The 16,946-nt window shown below is 36.2% G+C and overlaps 2 protein-coding genes across 2 annotated transcripts; both read right to left on the bottom strand.

Moving 5' to 3' along the window:
- Positions 1–5,245: 5,245 nt before the first annotated feature.
- LOC131875219 (cysteine-rich receptor-like protein kinase 6) lies at positions 5,246–5,855 on the bottom strand. Its single transcript, XM_059219285.1, has 2 exons — positions 5,727–5,855; positions 5,246–5,623 (listed from the first exon to the last, which is right to left on the bottom strand). The coding sequence occupies exons 1-2, from the start codon at positions 5,853–5,855 to the stop codon at positions 5,246–5,248; spliced, it is 507 nt and encodes a 168-aa protein (XP_059075268.1).
- On the bottom strand, positions 5,833–13,273 carry LOC131050756 (cysteine-rich receptor-like protein kinase 25). The gene is made up of 5 exons (XM_059219965.1): positions 12,209–13,273; positions 11,899–12,042; positions 11,660–11,802; positions 6,302–6,512; positions 5,833–6,212 (listed from the first exon to the last, which is right to left on the bottom strand). The coding sequence occupies exons 1-5, from the start codon at positions 12,678–12,680 to the stop codon at positions 5,977–5,979; spliced, it is 1,206 nt and encodes a 401-aa protein (XP_059075948.1). The 5' UTR covers positions 12,681–13,273; the 3' UTR covers positions 5,833–5,976.
- Between the last annotated feature and the right edge of the window lie 3,673 nt (positions 13,274–16,946).

Below are 16,946 nucleotides of genomic sequence, written 5' to 3'. Positions count from 1 at the left end.
GATCAAAGTTAGAGGGGAGTTTTGCTCCTTCTTGAGCGAGTCTTAAGAAGTGAGCATCCGCATTGCTCCTAAGTATTTCGTCAAAAAGTCTGTTAAAGAGAGGGTTATGCTGAGCCCTTTCTATTGTTGCAGGAGTGGGAGTACTTGGGTTTTCATCATCTGCATTTCCTCCAAGTGCTTCTTGAAATTCATTGAGATTTTCTTTTTCTTCTTCTTCCCTTTCTATTTCTCGTTGCCTAGACTATGATCGGGTTTGAGCCATTTTGCTTGCAAGCTTTTGTTGAAGTTGATTGAAGATGATGATGAGTTGTTTGATGAAATGAAAGATTGATGGTTGGTGATTTGTGTTGCATGTAGATCTCTAGCACTTTTAAGGTAGATGTAACCAAAATTCCTTCTTTGAATTAATTGCTTGTTTTGATAAGGTTTGATGTGATAAGGTGTAGAGAAATCTGAGATGTGTTACAAATTTAACTACCTAGTAATGAGAGGATTCACTCATGAACTAGTTTTAACCTGCGTAGATGTGTCTCTTAGGATGAGCTTATCCTAGATGTAGAAACAATCTAAAAAGTGATGTGATGTGTTTGATTTCAAGCAATATCTAAAAGAGAACTTGGGACAAGAACCTCTTAATGTTTTGAGAGTTGGGACGGATTGATGATGAAGTGATGATGTATGAGTGAGATGATGGATGAAAATGTTTTCAACTTCAATAAAAACTTTGTGTTACAAATGGGACAAACTCTATCTCTTCCCTTTTGGGTGTTGGTGGTATTTCTCGAGCTGTGTTGTATGTGATACAGACGTTTGGGAAGAAGTTGGGATTAATCTTTCCTCCTTGGTTTTTGTGATAACTCAGAGCTCTATATTGCATAAAAGCTCTGCGGTTCAATGATTCGGAATCAAATTCGTTTGTTTTTCCTTGAAGGTAGAGACGCATGTGACGCAGAAAGACTCTATGTGAGACAAAGATTTGTCTATTTATATATAAGAATTTCCTCCTTTTGATCAAAGCCTTTGAGCTCAATGGTCTTCTTTTCAAGTTGATATTCTGATGACGCTTCTTCTTTCGCAAGATGTGAAGAATGGTCATAAAATTTGACTCTTTGTTGTTTGTACCTTGTTTTTGATGTTTTTGGTTGTTTTGACAGATGTTTGGTTGGATGAATACTTTGTTTTTGGGAAGTGCTTTTCTGATTTTTCTTTGACAAGAAAACAAAGCAAGCACACAAACACAAGAATGTTGCCTAAAAGGCACAAATGAGTATGGGTCTAGATCAACCCAATCTTTGGACTTGTATATGACCCTTCCTTTAGATGTATTTTAAGGTGTATTTCCAAAGCCTGAAGTCGGCTCAATTTGTACTTAGTCTTTAAAATGAACACACTTCAAACACTTTTTATCCCTAAGGTCAAATGGCCAGTTGTGATAAATTTAGCCCACATCTTGATATTTCTTCAACTTTGGTACTACATACCTTATGAATCCCGTCGTGGCAGGTAAGGATGTGATATACTAAGTCTTGCACGAGCATAACAAATAGATGATCCCTATGATGGGGGAGTCACCACTTTTATCAAGCCACAAGTGACTTTTCAAAAAGCTATGTTTCTACTCAAGGAAATATGTATGGTGAGTATCTTGGGAGCAAAACCATCTATGCTCTTGCACTAAATTATATCGCAAATATCCTCAATCAATAGAACGGGTGGGCTACTACTAAAAGGTGTTTAGTCATGTTCGATGTTTTTGGACATAAGTTCATTTTGCAGTGACTCACTTAAGAGCCTTGTAACTGGTGGTGGGGGCCATTTGTCCTTTAGGCCAGTTACACTGTAGGAACAGCTATACCCAAGGCTACAGCTTTCACTCACACCTGATTTCTATAGCGGCTCGAAGGATTTACCGCTCAAGGTCGTTCCCAAGAGTGATGTGTCTCTTGGTAGGCCTCTCTTAAAAAGATAAAATTTTGAGTGTTACTAACACTTTTCTCTTGCACCTAAGACCACGAAAGCCAAGGGAGAGGATAGTGTGTGTTAGAAGTAGGACCACTCGACCAACTCTTTGCACAAGTGTGCCAAGCACGAAAAACAATTGTTCTTTTTAATCTATCATTGCAATGTGATCTAACTATTTGGAGATGTTGCTCCAACAATCATGGTGTTCTTTTTAATTTTTAAAGGCAATTGTTTGAGTAAACTAGAATTTGAAAATCCTGGTCAACTTAATGAAAAACACGTTTGCATGAAGTAAAATTGCTTTAAAAATGAGACAAGTTGATTGTGAATTTTATTTGCACCAAAAATGGAAGTGTGGATTGTGAGTTTTATCTTGATGCAAGAAATAAAATTTGCCTTGTTGATTTTAAGCACCAAAACGAAGTTTGTTTCCTAACTTGCAAAAAAAATAAAGTTGTTTTTGTATAAGTTTGTGGTTCTTTTTACCTTGGAACAATGAAATTCTTTTTAAGAGCCCCAAACAAATGTGTGATTCTTTTTTTTGAAAGCCCAAATTTGAAATGTGAAGTTAATTTTAAACCAAAATAAAAAGTGAATTCATTTTTAAAACCAACTTCAAAAACAAGTTAGTAAGAAATATAAATCTACTTTTTAATCTAATTTAAATCTGCACAAAAGAGAAAAATAGTTAGTAAAATCCACCTATTTGGTGGGCTTCTACAAGCCTAATTTTTTTTTTTTTTTTGGTTACAAGGTGATTTGTACAACGTTCTGTTACAATAGCGCTAGTCTGCGTTTGAACAGAGGCGCTATTTAACAGAAACGCACTAAAAGAAAGGGAAAGACAAGATAAAGCAAAAGCACTGAAATAGGGTGAATAGCGCCAAAATAATGTCAAACGCACCAAAACAGTGTCAAAAACGCAACCTGTGTGACATTTTCAACATTCAAACATGTTATTGGTTAAAAAAAAAAGTTGATCTTTTTGGTGTTTGGATTCACGTCAGGTTCACCAAATGATGCTCTGCAAAAAGGATTAGAAAATCTGTTTGATGGCAACACACACAAGAGCACAAGAAACAAACGTTAGTGTTAGCAACAAAAGATTATCCTAAACAGGCATATCAAGAGAGATATTAAGCATGAAATAGAAAGCATACAAACATAGAATAGATAAACTATACTCCTCCAAATGCTAATCAAGATGCTCATAGTTGCTCCTCCCTAGTTCCTCTCCTCTCCAAGTCCCAAATGAGTGTAGCTCTCAGCTTTTAGCACTATCCATGGATGCCATATGGAGATTCAAGATGGTTGATTATGATAAGCAAATGCTATGCAAGTGTAGACAATGATGCTATGAGAAAGCTCTATGCTAATGCCAGTATAACAACAATACTCTAATGCTTCTCTTTTTTGCTTGAGGAGAAGGGTTCTATTTATAGAAGAAATGGGGAAATGAAGGGTTAAGATTGAATGGTTTAATCAAGGGCCAAGTTTGAAAGTTGGGGATCCATGTGCACAATTGGCACCAATAAAATGGTGACAAGTGTCAACATAGGATTGGGTTGAGAGAAGAGCTTGGAGGCATTAAAGGCCTGAGAAGACCTCATGGTTATCTAGAGGCTAAGGGTCAAGTCCAAATTAAGATTACCCACTGGATTAAGAGTTAATCCAAGGATAAACCTTTGTGCAAAAGTTTAAGAGATAATCATGGTCAAAGCATTAATGGCCTGATGAGACCTTTGGGTTGGGTAGAGGTTGAGTCAAAACAAATGTTGTAACCATAGAAGGAAGCCATCAAGTTTGAAGACTTTAAAGCCATCAAGTTTGAATACTTTAAGGGAAACCATTAAAGGTTTCAAGTGGGTGAGGATAAATAGGATTTTAAATAAATAATTTATTTAAAATAGTTGTGCAACTTGCTTTTGTAGGAAAATACAAGTGGGTGGAGGATAAAGGTGATTTAAATAAATTATTTATTTAAAATAATTGTGCAACTTGCTTTTGTAGGAAAATACAAGTGGGTAGAGGATAAAGGTGATTTAAATAAATGTTAATTTATTTAAATGTGAGAGGTGGGATTTTGGGGGATTTAAATAAATATTAATTTATTTAAATGTGAGAGAAGATTTAATTAAATAAATATGATTTATTTATTTAATTAATGGTCTGAATTTGGTTAAGTGAATTAAATCAAATAAATTGAATAATTTATTTAATTAATAGGAGAAGAGGGTTAAGATGAATTAATTAAATATTAATTTAATTAATTATTAATTGATGGTTAAATAATCAAATAAATACTAAGTATTCATTTAATTAAGTGGACAGATTTATGTGACTACACCATGTACTAAAGTGAAGCTAAAATAGAAGTAGAATATTATTTAGATAAAATATTTTATGTGTTTGGTGGTTGTATTTAAGGACATTCGTTCAATCATTCACATAAAATTAATGAAAGACAAGCTACGGCTTATGCAAAAATACCAATATATTTATAAGAGAATCAAAATCAAATTATGAAAACATTTACATCATGGCATCATCTTAGGGTATTGTTTGCTTGCTTCTTGTTCTCAATCATTCCACTTAAAGCCATACAGCTAGTCTATTAAGCTTTTAAAGTAACATATCCTCTGAAAGTATTTGTGAAGACTACATGTCCCTGCAAGAAACAAACTTTAGAAACAAAGGTGAACAAATTATATCAAGCCTCTTAGAAATTTAGATCCACAAACATCAATTCAAGTATGCACTAAAGATTAAGTCATATAATCAATTGTACAGTCACAAAGATGAATAAAGAATAACAATCAATCAATTTATATAATAAACAGTATTCATCTAGGTCACGGTAAAAATCTAAATCATTTATGTCTTACTGTATTTGTCTCTTCTTTATTGCCCTTCTCACTGGATTGCGAGTGATTCAACTTTTTTCTTCAACTACCCTCATAACTTCAATTTTGTACTTTATTCAATATAAAACATTGATAAATCAGTAAGTGAAGCATAACCTTTATACCATTACTTATCAAATTATATGAGCTGGCGTGCACTCTACTTCTCCAAACAATAGACAAATGATTTAAACAGTACCACTTATGACAGGGTGACCTTTTTTGTTTTATTGAACAAAGCAAAATACAAATAATATAATGAGCAGAATTTGAAAGAGAAGGTCACAAAACAACATTTCAACATTTTGTTCTCGCAGACTCTTAACGAGTCGGTATGCTATAAGGCTAATAAAGAGGCATCTATTTGTAACCCTACCTCCCTACCTACGGTTCACTTGAGTGATGGAGGCATCATTTACTGACGCAATACCTGATGCAGATGAGATCATCATCCCAGATGCCCCCGTTTCATAATCCTCCACCCTTACCCCTGATCCTGAGCTTAACTTCACTCCTGTTTTTGGGCCATAGCTTTTGCTCAGGTTTATGAAAGCAGGTTTTTTGGGATTTGGTAGTGTGACCGAACTGCTGGATATCATCACAATAACATTCGACATAGCTAGACGAAGGATCACATCCGCTTGTACACACAAAAGCCCAACCTGGATATATCTCAACGATTTCTCCTCTAGACATGTTTCTGCTACCGTTGGATCCACAAAATTCGAAGCATATTCTCTTTTGTATACTCTCCATGCCTGCAACACATACATTAATTCATCACACCTTGGGTTTTTGGCTTTGAAAAGCATTATGAAGATGGATGCGTAGTGAGAAGTCCAGTTGCTTACCCATTCTAACAGGCTTTTCGTAGGGAATATTTTCATCACTATTTTTCCTTCCACTCATGATGTCAAGTAGAAGCACTCCAAAAATGTAAATGTCAACTTTAAATGACAGTTGCCCTTGCATTGCATACTCTAGAGCCATGTAACCACTGCAATATAGACAAAGTAATTTACAAAATAACAAAGAAACCCAACAATTTATAGCCATCACTGATATAGATCTATAAGTACTTAGCACAATATCATCATTGCGAGGATCCTTACTATGTGCCTGCAGCTTTTGTATTGACATGTGTTTCATCTCCAACAAATAATCTAGCTAGGCCAAAGTCAGCTATCTTGGCATTGAGTTTCTCATCAAGTAAAATGTTGTTTGCTTTAATATCTCTGTGAATAATTTTCAATTGTGAATCCTCGTGAAGATAGAGAAGGCCATAGGCGATTCCAATTATAATGTTATAACGCTTTTGCCAACTTAACTCTCTGCGCTTTTCCGGATCTGTAATCCCAATTTTTTTGACTTTTGTTATTATATCTTATTTTCTGTAAAGTGAACATCTCTACAACAACGCTTGCTTTATAACTTACCAAATAGAAAAGTGTCCAAGCTCTTCTTGGGAAAGTATTCATAAACAAGCAACATTTCCTCTCCCTCAACACAACATCCCAATAGCTTCACAAGATTTCGGTGCTGAACATTGGCCAGCAACTTCACTTCGTTCATTAATTCTTTCTTGCCTTGCGTAGATCTTGCAGACAGTTTTTTCACAGCTATTTCCTTTCCGTCTCTAGATGTTCCCTGAAACATGACAACAGAATTAGTGCTGCATATGTAGAATTTTGAACCTAACCTATCCTCTCTGAACCAACTGATTAGCAAACAATAACAGCAAAAAGAAGAAATTGACAAAAGAAATCACAGTTTAAAATAAAAACAAAGTGCCTTGTTTTTTTTGGAATTGCACACACCAATATCTTTATTGAAGCTTAATTAAAAAATTACATAGAGGTTGTATATATAAAGAATTTGCAGCCTGAAAGAATTAATAATAACTATAGTTCTAAATATATTCCTAGCATTGCATGGAAAGCTACTAAGGCTCTCAAACTAAAAAAGCAAACTACTCCCTAAATTAAGAATACAATAAGTGCATGCACAACATGCTTTATTTACTAAAAACAAACTCATGCAAAAAGCAAAACTAAAAATAGTCCTAAGGATTAATGCATGTTGGAGTACATGCTTTATTTGCATGAATAAACAAAAAACTATTAACTAAATTAATCTAGCTGCATGCTAGAGGAGCATCAATTATCAACATACTCCCCCTTGATGCTGAGAGGGCTCACAATCTTATCTCGTAGTGCTATAAACTAAGCTTTCGCAACCGCTTTGGTGAATATATCTACTAGCTGATCCTAGGTGTTGATGTGCTTCAATTCGACATCCTTCTTCTGCATCAAATCTCGTATGAAGTGATATTTCAAATCAAAATGCTTTGTTCTGCTGTGATGAATCGGATTCTTGGCTAACTTGATGGCACTCACATTGTCACAATAAATTATTATAGGCTGAATTTGTTTTTCTCCAATTTCTTCCAAAACTTTTTGGAGCCAAAGAGCTTGTATACCTGCTGAGGTAATTGCAACATACTCTGCTTTTGTAGATGAGAGGGCAACAATACTTTGCTTTTTTGAGCTCCAGGTAATTAAACCAGAACCAAAAGAAAAACAATTTCCAGATGTAGATTTACGGTCATCCATACTACCTCCCCAATCTGAATCACTAAAGCCTACTAGATTGAACTTTTCAGAAGAGTAGTAATGAATACCAAAACTTAAATTCCATTTCACATACCTCAAAATCCTCTTGGCTGCCTTCATATGTATTTCAGATGGATTTGTAATATACCTTGAAACAAGTGAATCTGAATAGGCAATATCAGGCCTCGTGTGGATTAGAAACATCAAACTCCCCACAATACTTCTATAAGTTATCTCATCAACTAAATCAGCACCATCATCTTTACATAACAAATCTCCATGAGCACTTGGAGTGGAGGCAGGGTTACAATCAGTCATATTAAATTTCTTCAGCATATCCTGTGCATACTTTGTTTGACAAATGAAAATCTCATCCTTACTTTGATAAACCTTCATTCCTAGAAAATATTTCATTAGACCAAGATCTTTCATCTCAAATTCTTTCATCATACTAGCTTTGAATTCATCTTTCATCTTAGAACTACTACCCATATACAAAAGATCATCAACATACAAACTTATGATGAGAATATCAGTACCTTCTTGTTTGTAGTATAGGGTAGGATCACTCTTACTTCTCTGGAAGTCATTCTCTTGAAAGTATCCATCAATCTCGGCATACCACGCTCTTGGTGCTTGCTTGAGGCCATACAAAGCCTTCTTCAACTTGTAGACATAATTATCTTTTCCTTCTACTTCAAAACCTTGTGGCTGCTCCACATATACTTCCTCTTCTAAGTACCCATTCAAAAAGGCACTTTTCACATCCATATGATGCATGCTCCACTTCTTCTGAGCTGCTAATGAAATTAGCATTCTTATGGTCTCTTTGTCTTGCTACTGGTGCAAATGTCTCTTCATAGTCAATTCCATATTTCTGTGTGAAGCCTTTAGCATTTAATCTTGCCTTGTGTCTTTCAACACTCCCATCATTGTTAAATTTGGTCTTGTAGACCCATTTGGTGCCAATCCTTTTTTTATCATGTGGAAGTTCTGTTAACTCCCAAGTGTCATTCCTGTGAATGGAATCCATCTCTTCTTCCATGGCTTTCACCCAAACCTCATTAGTACATGCATCTTCAAAACATGATGGTTCAAAATCAACCTTGGCTAATAAAGCAAAATTTACTGTCTCACCTATTGGGTTTTCTTCATGTATTTGATTTCCACTCCTCTGGTAGATATCACTCAATCTCCTTACTTTCCTTGTAGAACTTGGAGAAGAAGCTGGACTTGAACTTGGTACTGAAGAACTTGATGAAGGATTGCTTGGTGGAGTTAAACCACTAGATATAGAAACATTAGTTGGCTGCTCATGATCAATATCAACAATTATTTCATCATTCAAAATAGATTTTGGCTTCTCAACATGGCCTTTTTGATGACCATAAACTTCCCCTTCATCAAAAATCACATCTCTTGAGACAATAAGCTTGTTAGTGAGGGGATTATACAATCTATAAGCCTTGCTTTTCTCACTATATCCAATAAAAATACATGACTCACTCTTTGCATCTAGCTTATATCTATTTTGATCAGGTACATGCACATAAGCCAAACAACCCAAAACTTTGAAATGATTAACATTAGGCCTTTTACCATAACAAGCTTCATAAGGAGTCATATTTTCTAGTGCACTGGTGGGGCTATGGTTGAGGATGTACACAGTTGTAGCAACTGCATCTCCCCAATAAGAATTGCTCAATCCCTTGGTTTGTAACACGAACCTTGCCATTTCAACCACAGTACGATTCTTCCTTTCAACTACTCCATTCTGTTGAGGTGTGTATGCAGTAGTAAGTTGCCTCTTGATGCCATTAAAATCACAATAACTTTGGAAAGCCTTTGAGCAAAACTCTCCTCCACGATCAATCCTTAAACATTTGATCTTGCACCCTTTCTCATTTTCCACAAGGGCTTTAAACTTCTTGAATGTATCCAAGGCTTCATCTTTGGCCTTCAAAAAATATACCCAATAATTTCGTGAGTAATCATCAATAAAAGTGATGAAATATGATGACTTACCCAAACTCTTAGTCTGCATAGGACCACATATATCTGAATGAACAAGCTGAAGTGGGTGATGAGCCCTCCATGCATTGCCCTTTGGAAACTTCTCTTGCATGTTTTCCTTTAGCACAACCTTCACAAACCTCCTTGTGTTCCTCAACCTTGGGCAAACCAGAAACTAATGCATGTGAGGTTAGAAACTTCAAACTATGAAAATTTAAATGCCCATACCTGAGATGCCATAACCAACTTGATTTCTCATAAGCCATATTTGCCAAACTGTTGTTATGTTCACCAAACCTCAAGGGGAACATCCTATTTCTTGTCATAGGAACAACAATGATCACCCTATTACCCTTATTCTTATCATAGATAGTACATGTCTTATTCTCAAAGACTACTTTATAATTTTTCTCACATAGCTGCCCAACACTTACCAAATTGTGCTTCAATTGTGGAGTATAATAAATATCATGAATACTCTTTATACCTTCTTTTGTTTGGACCTCCATAACTCCTTTGGCAGCAACCTCTAATGATTTATCATCACTAAGCTGGATCTTGGAGACGAAACTTCCATCCTTTGTTGAGAACAACTTCTCATTCCCTGTCATATGGTTAGAGCATCCAGAATCTAGGTACCAAACATCTTTACTAGTATTTTCAACCTTTGCATAAGACAAAAATAAGTGATCAGGAGGATTTTCACTACTTTCTTGAGCATAGTTAGCACTTTTACCTTCTTTCAATCTGCATTCTCTTTCAAAGTGGCCATACCTATTACAATGGTAACATTGAACATTTCTCTTATCAAATATGCCTCTACCTCTTGAAGAATTTTGGCTTTGCCCTTTACTTTGGCCTTGATTGATTTTGGCACTACTACTGCTTGCATGTTCATTTTTTGTGATTAGCAATTTAGAGGAAAATGTTTTCTCTACACTTTCAAAAGAATCTTTCAATCTTTCTTCATGAGACATCGGGGATCCAACCAGTTGATCAAACTGTAGTTTTGTCAAATCTTTGCTTTCTTCTATGATTATTGCTACATGATTCCATCTGGGTGTCAAAGATCTCAACACCTTTTTTATCAAAACTTCATTGTTTACAATTTCCCCAAGTGTAGCCATTTTATTGACCACATCTTTGACTCTGACACAATAATCACTTATACTTTGAGCTTCTTGCATCTTCAAATTGTTGAACTCTCGCTTCAATGTCTGAAGCTTGACCACTTTAACGTGATCACTACCCTGGTAAGCTTCTTGTAGAGTCTTCCAGGCATCTTTGGTAGTTGGTGCTCCTGATATTCTTGGAAATAAGCTCTTATTAAAAGCTATCTGAATGTGAAACAAAGCTTGAGCATTCTTTTTCCTTGCTTCCTTTCTTGCTGTTCTTTCATTGGCTATAAGGGCATTCCAATCAGTTGGCTCTTCATAACCTGATTCAATAATCTCCCACAAATCTTTTCCAATCAAAAAGGTCAACATCTTAATGCACCAATAATCATAATCATTCCCATCAAATTCTGGAACGGGCATATGGTTAGAATTCGACATGATTAACTTTGGCAAAATTCCAACAATAAAACTTTAACCCAAAACAATTTTACCTGCTCTGATACCACTTGTAGAATTTTGAACCTGACCTATCCTCTCTAAACCAACTGATTAGCAAACAATAACAACAAAAAGAAGAAATTGCAAAAAGAAATCACAATTCAGAATAAAAACAAACTGCCTTGTTTTTTTTGGAATTGCACACACCAATATATTTACTGAAGCTTAATTAAAAAATTACATAGAGGCTGTATATATAAAGAATTTGCAGCCTAAAAGAATTAATAATAACTGCAGTTCTAAATATATTCCTAGCATTGCATGGAAAGGTACTAAGACTCTCAAACTAAAAAAACAAACTACTCCCTAAATTAAGAATACAATAAGTGCATGCACAGAATGCTTTATTTACTAAAAACAAACTCATGCAAAAAGCAAAACTAAAAATAGTCCTAAGGATTAATGCATGTTGGAGTACATGCTTTATTTGCATGAATAAACAAAAAACTATAAACTAAATTAATCTAGCTGCATGCTAGAGCAACATCAGTTATCAACAGCAGATGCTTCTTTAAATGAACTCTTTCTGTTAAGGAACGGAATACAAGCCCACCTTGTAGACGACACCAAAACCTCCCACTCCAAGCTTCTTATTCTCATCAAAATTTTGTGTGGATTCTGCAAGTTCTTCTAAACTGAACACAAAATGTTTCTCCTGCATAATTAATCTGGCTTCAGGAGAATATCCTCGCCTCTCTGTAAACAAGTGGGTAGGCATAGAGGATTAAATATTGCATTTTAATCAGAAAAAGAGAAGTTTAAATAACAAAGAAATTTTTTTTAATGGAACACCTTCGTTGTGGGTAACTAAAGTTATTTCCCTCCCAGAAATAGTAGATGCCATTCTTTTTCTCATTGCAATCACGCAAATAGGAAACACCAGAATCAGGGCCCCCACGAGCCCCAATATTATAGGCAACGTTACCGAGGACTTTCCTGCAGAGAAGATCTTCATTGTTAGTCATTTGAACTGTGGCACTCGGGATCCCTTGCACTATCTATCCCCATGAAAACCTACCAAAAAAATTCAGGAGTATAACAGAAGACAAATGACACCTGCATAATCTTAGATATTGTCTCATAAGTTAATTAAATAAGTTACCAGAACTATGTGATTCTGTGGTAGATGTGGGAGGTGAAGGAGTTGTTGGATTGTTTGATTCCAAAGGTAACATCGACTCTGCAGAGCCAAAAAAGGGGTATATCTCATATCTTATCTTGCAGCTTGTGGACAGAACTTGAGCTCCTTTTCGGTTTGAGCAACAACTGTGTGCCTGGTTCCTCGCATACAAGAAGCACTTCTTGCAATCATCGCTCTCCATAGTTCTCCAACACTGGAGTAGACCGTAGACTTCTCCGGTGCTGGTGTAGTTAGCCGATCCCATAGCGAAGCCCCTATTTGCAGGCTCGTAGGCTTTCTCAGACAGAGTACTCTTCAGAAGCCTAGTTACTGTGTCCTTGTAAGCCTCTAAATTGCTAGTGATATGACTTTCATTGGGAAAGGAAATCACAGCGATATCTAGATCCGAAAAGAAATCATTGTTGTCATAACGCAAGAAACAGTATCCATCCATACTCGCCCATCTTTGGCATTGCCACAGTGTTCACTAACGGTTTTACTTGCATTCTTCCAACAATCGGAACACTTTTCTGCTGATATATTCCCGACACATTGCAAAAGGCCATAGACGGTGTTGGGATAATCACCATGTGAAGAGGTACTAAACTCTGGAATATCAGATGTGTTGGGATACAGATCATTGATAACTTGGTTCAGGTTTCTGGAATATGTGTCGCCGTAAGAATAAGTTGTTTCATTGTTGCAGTTAGACCATCAGCACTCACAAATGACCCAACAAGAACTCAATAGAAATATCAAAATAAGAATGGAATCACGGCTCATCTTCTTCTTAATTGGGATTACTCCTACAATTACATTGGACTTTGATCTGCGAGGCCTCAACACAGCAAGATCATAAATTTTAATTTTTTGTCTTAGGGTCGATTTGCGAAGGCGCCTGTGGTTTTCCTTCACTTGACCAAAAGTCCTGGGTCAGTAAACGCTCGAAGAAAAGGGAAAGTGGCAGACGTAGGTAATCATAAATTTTCACGGTTGAAATTACTCAGCTAACAGAGGCGCTTCAATGATAGAAACCGTACATCATGTCTGCGTAACTACCACTGGACTTTTTAGCCCCGAGGAGACTTCGTCAGAAGAAAACTTGTGCATTCAATGCATGATTTTTTAATGTTCACAAGGCGTCAGTCAAGAATTTGTCGAGTGTCGAAAGTTCTATGCATTATTTTTGAAAAAATGCTAGTGAGATATTTCACTCCCACACGCAAAACATCGCTTATCACATGACACAATTTGTCAACCTAGTGCCATGAGATATACCACTCCTAGTAAGTATCCATGGTTACTCTTAATTGAATTTTTTAAGTTCAAACCTCTTTTAACAGAAAGGGTACACCACTCCCACAAGCAAACATTGCTTATCACATGACAAGATTTGCCCAATTCAATCAGGGGAAGAGCACCAGTAGTTGAGCACCCTAACTTTGCGCTTTTCAAAATCTTACGTAGAAATTTCAAATCACTTCCATTTTTTACAATAGCTTATTTGGTAAGTCCCCTGCTTATAACTAAGCTTTCAGCACCACATCATCAAGTATGGTGCCACATCAACATGCTTTTTGCCAAGGTGTCCAAAACAACCCAAAAAAAAAGTGAGACCAATAGGCATGCAAAAGAGGCCCCAATAGTTGTGCAGCGGATATGACATCACTTGATTGGTTACTTTTTACAATATTAGTACATTTCCTAACAACTATTGGTACATTTCCTAATAAGTATTGATACATTTCCTAACAAAAATTGATATTTTATGTTTCAAACAATAGATTTTATTTGTTCAATTTTTGGAATAAAAGGTATCAACAACCCTCACAACAATTGGTACATGCTCAACTACTGGTGCTCTTCCCCTAGCGGTCCTAAATGTGAAAGTGGCCTGCAAAATTGAAATTCTTTAGAGGGGATCAGATAGATTGTGGACATATATGGAGGCTCAAATAACTGGTGTACGAGACGATGAATGCGTATTTGGTTTTAATTTTGAAATTTGCTATTGTAAAAAAATATATAAAAATTTAAAATTAGTTATTTATTTTTTATTTAATCAATCTATATTTTGGGTAAGTGCACCAAGATGGTGAACAGAAAAGTGGCCACGTGCCCAAAAAAATCCAAATTTTTCATAACCTGTGCGGGTCCTAAAAACTCAAAAATGTGCTAGGCTTGGTAACACCAAGCCTAGAGAAAAAACAATTTAAAAAACCAAAAGTTCCTCAAAACCCAAAAATTAAAAGTTTCTCAAAACCCGTACGAGTTTTGAGAAACATATTTTTTTTTGTGTAGGCCACAGGTTTTGGCCATTTTCAACGCCAAAACCCGTGGAACAGGAGCAAGGAGAAGCAAAAAAAACATAGAACCCGCACGGGTTTGCGACTATTTTGGATTTTCCCAACATTGAGAGCAATTTTCAACAATGGCACCCCGTCGAATAGGTAAGATTTGATTTGTTTGATTATTTTTGTTTGCATTTTAATTAAAGTAGGGTTTTTTAATTGATTTAAGTTTTGTTTTTATTAATTTGATGTCAGATTCTTCAAGCAATCCCCAAAAATGAAATAGACAACAAAGACCTCCTCCTGCACAAGCAATACAAGAAAACCCTGTTAACATTGTACAAGAGCAACAAGAAAACCTTCAAAATCCTGAAAATGTTGCTACTCAACAACCAACACCACCCCGAAACCCTCCACATCCTCCATTAGATCATGTAGATGCCACACAAGAGGATCTCATCAATCACCTTACACAAAATAGTGCCCAAATTTCTATATTGGTGAATAGGTTGAGGACCTCTAGGCTTGAGCACCACTCAACCCTTGCCAAAACACTAAAAACAATGGCTAATAGTGCAAATGAGGTATCTAGGGAGGTTACGAAATGGGGTTCATGGAGGGATAGATGTGGAACATTTTATGCGGATGGGTTGTCATATGATCAAGTGAAGAAAAGGGGCATAGGTAAAGCTGACATATGTGCTCTTTTCACCAATCCTGTTACTAGTAACAACCTATAACTAAATATGACTCGGTTTCCTATACATTGGTGTGTTCATGCTAGGTTGAAAGAAGCTTTTTGGGATAGGTGGTATATGGTCTTTGACCAACCACCTTATAATAATTGGGAGGTGCCTCTATATTTTTTGAGAAAGTTGTATTGTGAGTTCATCCTCAGCGAGAAGCCGAATTACTTTGACATCTGACAATTTCAGGGTAGAGGGAGAGGCTCTGCGCAGGATAGACCTTGGGCCCATAGGGTGGTAGACCCACAACATAGGAGGCGTATAGCTCCTAAACCCATGGTTCATGTCACTGTCCCTATATTCTTGAAGGAGACTATGGAATTACAGACTCTTCAGGCAGCTGCATCATTGACTGATGTCATTGTTCAACATGGCACACAGCTGGTCTGAGCAGAGGATGTACCAACACTTGCAGCACCTCCTTCATTAGTGACACCTCCTTCATCAGCAGCACCTCCTTCCTCAACGACACCTCCTTCATCAGCAACACCTCATGCATCATTTGGCATGAGCCAACCCATTCAACATATGTGCCCCACCTGCCAGGGTGTATGTTCTGGTGTAGACACTTACGCAAATGAGGATGGTTTGACATCTCATTCGTGTACATGTTGCAGGAGTAGATGCCATGCTTCCACTATAGAGGATGTGGCCCTCACCGACGAACTGCTCAATATGTTGTACCCTCTCTATCGGGCACAGGTGCGTTTAATTATGTTTATGACATGTTATCAATTAAGTGATTAAATCTTATAAAAAGAAATGAATTTTTATTTTTATAACAATTTAAAGTGACATATAAATAAAATGCATTACAGGGTGCAATAGGTGGTGGGAGTACACCACATATTGTTCAATCGACTCCACGGTCACGAGTAGTTTCGCCACTAGAGGTAAAGATTTGTAAATTTGTTAAAAATATAATAATGCATTGGTTTCAAAATATCTTTTGGTAATTATATATATCATTACTTGGTATTTTGTAGGGCTTATCAATGGCTGAGATGTCCCAACTTGATGATATCACACTTTTGGCCATTGACTTTGGCCAAGATAGCTATGCGGTACCATTTAGATTTATATATTTTTGACTTAAGTGATATATTAAATACATGCTCTTTTCCCTTATGTTAATTTTTTTTCCGTTAGTTTACCCCACCTGCCTTGAGGACATCTCGTGTGAGAAAGCCATCCTCTAGCACTCCAAGGCAGAAAAAGATATCCTCTCGGACACCCAAACGACAAAAGGTAATTCACTACAATTTAAATTCAATTGTTGAAATGTATTATGATTAAACATGTATATGTAGATATTGATAAATGCACTTAATTTATTTGTTCTATATACAGAAACATATGGGGTTTACGGAATTAATGAATGCACCTGATGTCGATGAGGTTCAGCAGAGGGAAGGGGTGATATCTTCGTATTCACTTTGGATTGCATTCTTGCTTGTTCGAAATAACTAAATCCTTTTATGTCTATATCATATGTTATCATTTTTCATACAAGAAATGATAATAGTTGCATTAGATTCAACTAGGCCTCCTAAGGTTACAGGAGAACTATACGAGGCTTCGGTGTGCATTTTTTCTACATATGTTAAAAATATTTGTTTTATCTAGTTTGTCAACAACTTTGGGTTATTAACTTGTATGATTGTCATTAAACTATTACAGGGC

The sequence above is a fragment of the Cryptomeria japonica genome, chromosome 4 (assembly GCF_030272615.1).
Source record: "Cryptomeria japonica chromosome 4, Sugi_1.0, whole genome shotgun sequence".
NCBI lineage: Eukaryota > Viridiplantae > Streptophyta > Pinopsida > Cupressales > Cupressaceae > Cryptomeria > Cryptomeria japonica.
This window is presented reverse-complemented; position numbering and strand designations above follow the sequence as displayed.

Bases quoted from the DNA above. Each gene is read 5' to 3' on its own strand.
- LOC131875219 (XM_059219285.1), bottom strand. From the start codon at position 5,855: ATGGCTCTAGAGTATGCAATGCAAGGGCAACTGTCATTTAAAGTTGAC. The intron at 5,624-5,726 runs GTTAGAATGGGT...TATGTGTTGCAG, and splicing joins ATATTCCCTACGAAAAGCCT to GCATGGAGAGTATACAAAAG.
- LOC131050756 (XM_059219965.1), bottom strand. From the start codon at position 12,680: ATGGATGGATACTGTTTCTTGCGTTATGACAACAATGATTTCTTTTCG. The intron at 6,513-11,659 runs GTGGGCTTGTAT...GTCATGTTTCAG, and splicing joins GTTTTGGTGTCGTCTACAAG to GGAACATCTAGAGACGGAAA. The intron at 6,213-6,301 runs GTAAGTTATAAA...TTGGGATTACAG, and splicing joins CTTGGACACTTTTCTATTTG to ATCCGGAAAAGCGCAGAGAG.